General features: G+C 34.9%; 1 protein-coding gene across 1 annotated transcript; it reads left to right on the top strand.

Annotated features, from left to right (window-relative positions):
• The first annotated feature begins 1,089 nt into the window (after positions 1–1,089).
• Positions 1,090–9,590, top strand: nop16 (NOP16 nucleolar protein homolog (yeast)). The gene is made up of 5 exons (XM_056446802.1): positions 1,090–1,268; positions 3,706–3,814; positions 3,909–3,963; positions 4,841–4,947; positions 9,211–9,590. Exons 1-5 carry the CDS (start codon positions 1,162–1,164, stop codon positions 9,346–9,348), a joined length of 516 nt encoding a protein of 171 aa, XP_056302777.1. The 5' UTR covers positions 1,090–1,161; the 3' UTR covers positions 9,349–9,590.
• Positions 9,591–10,222: the final 632 nt, after the last annotated feature.

The raw sequence follows: 10,222 nt of genomic DNA, 5'->3' as shown, positions 1-10,222 counted from the left end.
AAAAAAATCAGAATAACGTTTTTAAAAGACATATGGCGTGCTACAGCACAACCACAGACCACGTGCACCTTTAAATTTACTTACAAGTTACATGAACTATTAAAGATGCAATGCACACGAAATGGGACTGCAGACGTCAGTGTTCTTTCCAAAACTAGTTTTATATCTCCATCTAGAGGTAACACTTATACCCAATAAATCAAAACCAACCTTCTAAATATAAACATTTTAAAACAGCAGTAGCAATCATATTAATAATAATAATAATAATAATAATAATAATAGCAACAATAACAACAATAGTGATAATAATAATAATTAAATACCATCTTTTTTTCTGGTAGGGCAGTCTGTGAATATATATATATATTTTTCAATTATATCAGGACTGCTGCCTGGTTAATGTAAAAGTTTAATGTAAAAGTCTTGACAACTAGTGTTCTATTCACCTGCGTGTGTGTAATGAGTAAATAATTAAGAAAATAAAAATAATATTAAAAACTATTATTATTATTATTATTATTATTATTATTATTATTATTATTATTATAGTTTAGTTTATCAGGATACTGGGATCAGTATATTGGTTTGCAACTTGCTGTACAGACACACACAAACAAACAAACAAACTTAATTCAAAGGCTATTTTTTTTAATTCGCACTTAACATCAACACATTGGGAACTAATGACAAACTGTATATTTGTACTTTGCTTTCATATTCACCATATACATATTGATAAGACCTAGACACACGTCAAATTTACTTTATAAATATTTATAAGCTACCATCGGACCGTTATAGACAGTTCAAGCGAGACGCTCTAGGCTGTTTACCGAGCAAAACAGTTTATTATTTATATTATTATTATTATTATTATTATTATTATTATTATTATTATTATTATTATTATAAAATACCATCTATTGACTCTACTTTTGCGGTATTTAACATAACGCCATTGTTTGGCAAATCTCCATATTGTCACAAGCGTTTATGGGGTAAAGTCTAGATCGGATATGGTTCCATTGTTTGCAGACAGGTGGCGATATCCAACCATGTCGATGTTTTTTCCTTTTGGAGAAGAAGTCGCTACATCCGCGTTCCTCAAGCACGCGTGTGACAGAGTGCAGGCAGTATTGACTCGTTTGTTATACAGTAATGGGTAAGATTAAGAAAGCTCGTAAACGCAATACGTTTAATTACAACAAAAACAAAAAGAAGCTGAAGAAAAAGTTAAGAAGAAAGGAGAAACCGCACATTGAATGGTGAGTTGAAGAACAAAACGTTAAAGGCCAGCTATAACGTGCTCTGTTGCGATACAAACAATTATTAATAACTTCTTATTAAGCATGTTTTTGTGAAAAAGAAGTATAAGCAGATAATATAAAACTTTCCAACATGTAATATCATTGTAGTAAAAGCCCCTTTAATTGTTTAAAGAGAGATAACCGTTTTTAAGATCCTACAGTGAGCTTCATTTTAAAATATTAAAGTAAATTAATGTAATGTTATGCCTAAAACACTTATTTTAATACCATTTTAATAATCTGTCGACTAACAAGTCAAAGCCTATATACAAACTACTTATGATAAATTATTGTTATTTATTTATTTATTTATTTATTTATTTATTTATTTATTTATACAGGGACAATGTACAACCTGACATGTTGTCCCAGAGTAAGCTAAAAAGCTCATTTACATCTGTAGTCCCTGGACAGGAGGTTGTAACAATATTAACCCTCTACTGCACGCATGCATTATGGTAAATCTATCAAAAAATATTAGTGGTGTAACATAACTACAAATACTGAAATGACTGTAATTGAGTAGTTTTTCAGGAATTGTAATTTACTAAGTAGTTTTATAAATGTGTTCTTTTACTCTCCCTTGAGTACATTATTAGTGCTTTATCTGTACTTTTACACCACTACTTTCCTTCAACCTGCAGTCACTACTTTATTTTTTTCTTGTCTATGGGGATTTGAAAAAATAAGTCCTGTGATTCCTGTCCAATAAAATTGCACATAGAAGGTAAATTGCATCATAATGTTCTACCTCAAAACATGTGCACTTTATAGTTGCAGCAAACTGTATGGACGCATTAAAGATTAAAGACACTTCAAGAAGATGTCCAAAATCTTTACACGCAATGACTGTTTAGATGCATTTCACTGATGAGAAGATTATGGATGTTTACTGTATGATGACTAAAATGGCCCAGCAGGCACATGATGTCAGATTGACTTTTTACCCTAACGTCATGGACGTTGCAATTTTTTTGAAAATGAAAATGAGTTGATGTCCAAACTCAATGTCAGGCCAATGTACAACATCCAACCTAAAACCAAATATCAATGTCTGATAATGTACAGTTTGATGTTGTGGACGTTACCACTATGACGTCTATCAGACATTGGATTTTAGTTGATATACATGAAGAATAAATGTCAGTATTTTACGTCAATATAATGTTGGTTTAAGACGTTGGATTCTGGTCACTATTTTAGAACCTAAAATCAACCAAATATCAACATCATTTGACATCATTATTGGACATCAAAATAACGTTGTCCATAGACGCTGGCTAGATCTTGAATTTTGGTCACCTGACGTCAAAAACCTAAATCTAACCTAATATTATTGTCTTATGACGTTGTATGCACAGTTCATTCCGCTGTGGCGACCCCAGATTAATAAAGGGACTAAGCCGAAAAGAAAACGAATACTTTTAAAAGGTCTTTTTACTCATACCTTGAGCAATATTTACAACAGATAATTTTACTCTACTTGCACTACATTTTTAGGCATGTAATGGTACTTTTTCAGTACTCTTTCCACCACTGCTTAACTTAAAGTGCTGTAAAAAAAAATTAAGGTACTTAAGGTACCATATGGCAACAACGTCCAACAGTAGATCTAACTTAGAAATTGAACATTTCTTTTATAATTAATAATTTTGTTGCTTGTAATGATTTAATTGGTGTTGCAGTTTTATAAGCTTTAACACAGAACTTAGAAATGACACCTTCTACACCTTGTAATTCTAATAGTTTATTAAAATTAATTAGATTTTTTGGAAATTGCCCCTCATTGACCCACCCTATCTATATATATATATATATATATATATATATATATATATATATATATATATATATATATATATATATATATATATATATATATATAATATATATATAATATATATAATATATATATACATACATACATACATTATATATATATATATACATACATTATTTATATATATATATATATATATATATATATATATATATATATATATTTATATATACACACATGCATACATGCATGCATATTTCTATATATATTTCTTTAAATTATTTACTATTTTACTATATAAGTGTATTTAACTACTACTGTAAGTAAAAAAAAATCTGAATTCGGTACATACTTTAAGTAATCATACTTTTTAATCCGATTTATATGAGATAAGCTGCTGCTACCAGAACTGTTGCTATGACAACAACTCTCAGATGAGTTTTGAAAAACAAAGCGATCCTGGATTATATTAAATCGTCAATAACCAAATCCAGCTAATGTAGTAATCTTTGTATGAAGAACAGACCCTCTCATTTTTTTTGTTGTTAGTTTGCAATTTCATGCATTATAAGTCTATTTATGTAGTTTATAATAACATATTTTGTTTTTTACAAGTCCTCAGATACGTAAAGCATGGGATGAACACAAAACGGTAAAGCAAAATCTACAAGATATGGGGCTGGCACCTGGGACCAAGGGTATGCTTCCTATTAAACCAAGAAAGGCAAGTATCAAATCTGTATGAATCAGTATGTTTTTACAGTTTTTACTTATTATACCCTTTTCTAATAACCAGTTGTATTTCATTGACGTTTCAGAACACAAAAGTTGAACCAATGGAGACAAATGTATTGAAACCATACGTCATTGAAGGTATGTATGCGCGTGTGTAATGTATGGTTTTGAAGTATAGTACACTACCATGTCGTTGATCCCAGTTGTAAGAGCAACAAATATTAACTTGATTTCTAGTTGATCATTTGGATGAAATGGCAGAAGGTAGATTTTTCATGTGAGTCATCTGTTGAACTGCATCCCAATTATCACAAATACTGCAGAAGGCCTTTTGGAACCTGCATGGACCCAAGATTCTCACTTAAAAGTTTGGTGAAGGACAAGTCATGATTTGGGGTTACATTTAGTATGGGGGCGTGCGAGAGATCTGCAGAGTGGATGGCAACATTAACAGCCTGAGGTATCAAGACATTTGTGCTGCCCATTACATTACAAACCACAGGAGAGGGCAAATTCTTCAGCAGGATAGCACTCCTCCTCATACTTTACATCAAAGTTCCTGAAAGATGATTCTGAAGAATTGTGATCAACTCTGCGAGTCCTGCAAAAACACTTCTTTGACAATCAAGATGAAGTTATTTTTATCATTGCAGAGATGTGTGGATGCAGTCGTCCAAGCTCATGGGAGTCAAACACGATATTAATTCTTTTTCCACTGCACCATGACTTTATATTCTATACTGTACATTATTTCTGTTAAGTGACGAGACTTTTGTCTAAGCAAAGTTAGACGTTACTGTCCTAAATAAATAATTAAAAATCAAAGCACGATCATTTTATTTTGTTCAAATAAGCGTAATCTAGAGGGCTTTGCCTTTCATAAAAGCCACATCGGATACCAAATGATCAACTAGAAGTTATTATTTCTTGTTTCTAAAACCTGGATGGGCAACAAGACTTTTGTCAGGTAGTGTACTGAAATGTATTTGTATTTTCATGATTGTGTTTCTTGCAGAAATGGAGGCAGAGGCCAGTGTTCGTGGGAGTGACCGAACCACATGCTCTACGGACATGATTGAATATGTTCAACACATGGTGAAGGAACACAACGAGGATTACAAGGTAAATAATAATAATTAGGGCTGAAACTAATGGTTATTTTGATAATCGATTAGTTGGTCAATTATTTTACTTTTTCAATTGATCGATTAATCGGTTAAAAACAAAACACTTATTTTTTGTAATTTGACGTTTTGCTTATTATAACTATATAAAACTATAAATAAGAGTATTGGTTATGTACAAAAGTATACCAAGTTGAACAATCTTTAATTTTGAGGTTGTTTTTGAAGTTAAACTTCACTAAATATCCAAAAAACAAAACAAGTGTTGTACTCGTATATTCACATCATGAAATTAGGATCTGAACATGTTGACAGTAAGATATTAAGCGGCAGAATTTGTCAATTTTAAGTAACAAAATAGTGCATAAACAACAAATGTTTCTTTTTGAAACTGATGCAGAAGAACAGGTAAACTTTCACTGCTCAGTGCACAAATGTAAAAATTTATTAGTATTCGCTGAAAACCATAATATTGACTAATTGTGCATGACTATTATGTGGGTGAATTAAAAAGTCTTTCATTTCATGTTATACTATCATCGTTTAGTTCATAGTGTCGCAAAATACATTGTTTACGGTAATAATGTTTCATCATGTTGATGACTACAATCTTGCATGCCACTGCAAAACAGTATTAACAGCAATCGAGAAACTTACAAGCTTTAAATTACAATTACAATGTTTACATTTAGCATTAAAAAAACAAATGCAAAAGTGTCTCCGCTGGGTCTTGAAAATGATTAAACGTTGATGAATCAATTTGGAGAAAATGAAGGCCCTAAAAATATTATTAAGTCTTGAATTTAAATTTCCAACGTATTAAAGTTTGCTTCATCTTTTAGTTTTACATATATTCACAAGCTAAAAGGTTTTCCTAAATTGAAAGTTTTGCGTTGGCAACTGGGATTCTTTATTGCAGGTAAATCTCTTAGATGTACAAGAAACTTCCTGGCAGGTTTAATTTGAAGCAAGTTGGAGCTAAACTCTCCAGGACACCGGCCCTCTAGGACTGAGTTTAGGCACCCCTGTTTTATTGCTTATTTTATAGCTTTATAGCTTATGGACAGTCATAATGCTTTTGTTTATTGGTCCAACTATTGTTTCTTATTTCTCTTTCTGATAAATCTTGCATAGACGTAGTCACTTAAATAATCATCCTGTGCTTCATTCCCAGCCTTTTGTATTATCTTGTCTTGATAAGGAGTTAACACAAGCTAACATTGTTAGTTGTGCTTTCTAACAAAAAGTGAAACTCTATATATATTATGTAGATGCATTACGCTTATTATATTTCAAGTGTTTATTTCTTTTTATTTGGATGATTGCGATTTCCTGCTAACGAAAACTAAAAATCCACTGTCTCAGGATATTTCTTAAGCATCTTGTTGCAACCCCTTTTTGTCTAGAGGAGTGAGATTGCACATTTAATTGAGGAATTGGTTTTTGGCTGAACTCAAAAGTAAATTGTGTTACAAAGTAAGGACAGACAACAAGAATCAGTGAAAAAAGTGATCACTTAAAGTGCTCAAGGGTTCATGGGAGTATGCCCAACCAGTCCACTTGTGTTTTGTGGACTTGGAGAAGGCATTCGACCGTGTCCCTCATGGCAATCTGTGGAGGCTGGGGTCAGAGGCGCTCTGTTAAGGGCCGTCTCGTCCCTGTATGAACTGAGTAGGAATTTGGTTAGCATTGCCAACAATAAGATAGACTTGTTTCCAGTGCATGTTGGACTCCAGCAGGGCTGCCTTTTGTCGCCAATTCTGTTAATAATTTTTAGGGACAGAATTTCAAAGCGCAGCCTTGGGCTGGAGGGAGTTCGGTTCGGGGACCACACAATTTCATCTCTGATATTCTTAGATGATTTTGTACTGTTGGCTTCATTAAACATGGACCTTCAGCATGCACTTGGGCGGTTTGCTGCAGTGTTATGCGGCTGGGATGAGAATCAGCACCTCCAAGTCTGAGGCCACGGAGCTTCACTGGAAAATTGTGGTATGCCATCTCCAAGTTGGAGGAGAGTCCTTACCCCAGGTGGAGGAGTTCAAGTATCTTGGGGTTTTGTTCATGACTGAGGGAAGGATGAAATGTGAGATTGACAGGCGGATTGGTGCAGCGGCAGCAGTAATGCGGTCCATGTACTGGTCCGTTGTGCTAAAGAAGGAGTTGAGCTGAAAGGCAAAGCTCTCGATTTACCGGTCAGTCTATGTTCCTACTCTCACCTATGGTCATGACCGAAAGGACAAGATCTCCGATACAAGCGGCTGAAATGAGTTTCCTTTGCAATTGAGTTTCCTTTTTATGGATAGGGAGAGGAGCTCTGCCACCCAAAAGAAGCTTGAAATAGAGCCGCTGCTCCTCCACATCGCAAGAAGTCAGCTGAGGTGGCTCGGGCATCTGTTTTGGATGCCTTCTGGACGCCTACCTAAGGAGGTGTTCCAGGCATGTCCCACTGGGAAGAGGCCTCTGGGAAGACCCAGGACACGCTCAAGGGACTATGTCTCTCAGCTGGCCTGGGAATGCCTTGGGATTCCCCCAGAGAAGCTGGAGGAAGTGTCTGGGGAGAGGGAAGTCTGGGGTTCTCTCCTAAAGCTGGAATTATAATTTCGCCTGGCGCCGCATCGCGCACCTCCGCTGACTGCGCGCGCACCTCACGAAACAGACGAGGCTTTTATACTTGCTGCGTTCGCCGTTGTGATATTCTTTAAAACAACAAGGGGCGGTCAAAAGAAATCCACCGTAAAATCAGACGGATAAACGGAGAAGTAGGAAGTTTTCAGAACTATGTCATATCAATAATTTCATTCAATATTTTTAAACTAATTATTTTTTTATTGTTTTTATACATTATTTTAATGATTACAAGCATTTTATAACCATTCCATAACCATTATAACCAAAGATTTTTTTTAATCAAACTTTGATGCATCGCTTCCTTTTGTTCATATCTCAGACAGTTTTACCATTTAAAGTTTATTACAATATTAATCACAAGAGAACATGAATTGCTCTACAAATATATATTTATTAAGGCAGGAATAAAAGCCAAAAAAAGTACACTTACTAAAAAATACTGATGTTTTTTTTTTTTTTTTTTTTTTTTTTTTTTTTTTTTTTTTACATTTAGCCCAATTCACAAACATATGCATCAGTGTAAAAGCTATGACAGGTGGAAAAACATATTTCTGTAATTGTGTACCTGGGTCTCCACTTTTGCCATGGTCTCTTTTGGCATAAACAAACTTATCTCTCAGGTTTTTCCAAACTTTTTAACATAAACTTTCCTCCTTTCCCACGGCTGTTGATATTTCTAGCAAATAATTATTGGTCATCATTTGCTTTTGTTCATATCTCGGAAAGTTATACCTATTACAATTTATTACAATATATTTGACAACAGAACATGGCTTTCTCTACAAATGTTTTATTATCGCAAAAATAAAAGCAAAAAAGTACACTGACTGAAAAATACAGATGTTTTTTAGATTTAGCCCACGCCACAATTCACAATAACTGTCTGGCTAGTTTCTGTCCTCTACTTATGCTAAAAAGGCAATAATGGTCCAACATTACAGATCATTATCACCAATAAAGCCTAGAGGTACTGGGCATCAGTATATTGTAAAGCGATAGATTTAAATATTCCTTCCCAGTTATCAAGAAAAATAATTCTGTGACTTCATTTGTAGTTTTGTAACTATTAAATTGTTTTAAATTAAAAATTAAACTAAATACATCAGTGTAAAGCCTATGACTGGTGGGAAAACATATTTCTGTAATTGTGTACATGGGTCTTCACTTTTGCCATGGTCTCTTTTGGCTTAAACTTATCTCGCGGGTTTTTCCAAACCTTTTAACAAAAACTTTCTCCTTTCCCACGGCTGTTGCAATTTCTAGCCAAGAATTATTGATCATCTGGTTATCTCTCTGATCACGGGTCATAAAGATGTCTGTACAGTCGTATTGTTTCAGACGAAATCTCTTCAAAATGGTTCATATTGAACTCAAATCAGACGCGGCGCCGCACGCACTGTTCGCTCGAGTCTCAAAAAATGGCGTGCGCACCGCCAGCCGAAATCCTGCCGCGCGCACCCAAAGCAAACATCCGCAAACTCCGTGATGACGTCACATTCGCCGCGCGCACTCAAGCGAACAAGCGGACGCGTAGAGTATAAACCAGGCTTAAGACTGCTGCCCCTGCGAGTGGCCCCAGAAAAGCAGTTCAGAATGAATGCTAATCAGATCATTTTTGTCTTTTTTGCAGGCGATGGCAAGGGATGAGAAGAATTACTACCAGGACACACCAAAGCAGATCAAACGGAAAGTTGAATTATACAAACGCTGTCATCCTGAGCAATATGCTGCGTTCGTTGCATCTCTGCAATCTCAGAAGTCTACATGATGCCACAGAAGAACTGGTCTTAATATGATGCCAGAATATCACCTTGGCATAGATCAAATTTGCTTTTTCGGGCCTTCAGGATGAGTGTTTACACAAGAGTCGGTTTTCTTCTCATGGCGTGTCTTCTCATGGCGTGTTAACTTTTTAAAAGATCATTAGAGCAACTTGTTGATGTGTATATATGAGCTTTGCATTTGTAGTTTTATGTTGTGAAGTGAAATACAAAATAACAAAACTGAAAATGATAACGTTTAATTCATACAGTTGGCAAAAAAAAACTATTCAAAACAACTTTCAACAGTGTAAAATGAAGCCATACAACAGCCAATAAGTCAGATTATCCAGTTTGAAAAACAAACTAACCCAAACAAAACAGACTGAGACATTAGCCCCTTTCACACATACAGACCTTTCCGGATAATTACAGGCAATTTTCCAGAAAGGACTGTATGTGTGAGCCCTTTTTTGAAAATTCGTTCTGGCAATTTTCCGGAAAGAGATGTTGTAACATTACCGGTAATTTGCCGGAATGCTGCACTGTGTGAACGCAGAAGGAAGATTGCCAGAAAGAGTGTGTTCACGATTAAAACACGCTGACGTGAGACGTCTACTCCAGCCAATCAGAACGCGCTGTTTATGAAAATAAATGCCTTTGAATATTTTTCCAGACACATTTAGCTGCTAGATGTTTGTCAGAAAACGTTTCTTTCTTCCTTCTCGATGCCAACTGTGTGGAAAATCATCGATAAAATGCTTATGGTAAACCGCTGTTTGTTTACCTTCAAGCTCTGCTTCAGTTGCTTGACGTGTGCACATGAAGTGCAGGAGTGCTCCGGTGAGCGCCAGCGTGCACACATATTATGTACATCTCGAC

Source organism: Danio aesculapii, chromosome 21 (assembly GCF_903798145.1).
Source record: "Danio aesculapii chromosome 21, fDanAes4.1, whole genome shotgun sequence".
Taxonomy (NCBI): Eukaryota; Metazoa; Chordata; class Actinopteri; order Cypriniformes; family Danionidae; genus Danio; species Danio aesculapii.
This window is presented reverse-complemented; position numbering and strand designations above follow the sequence as displayed.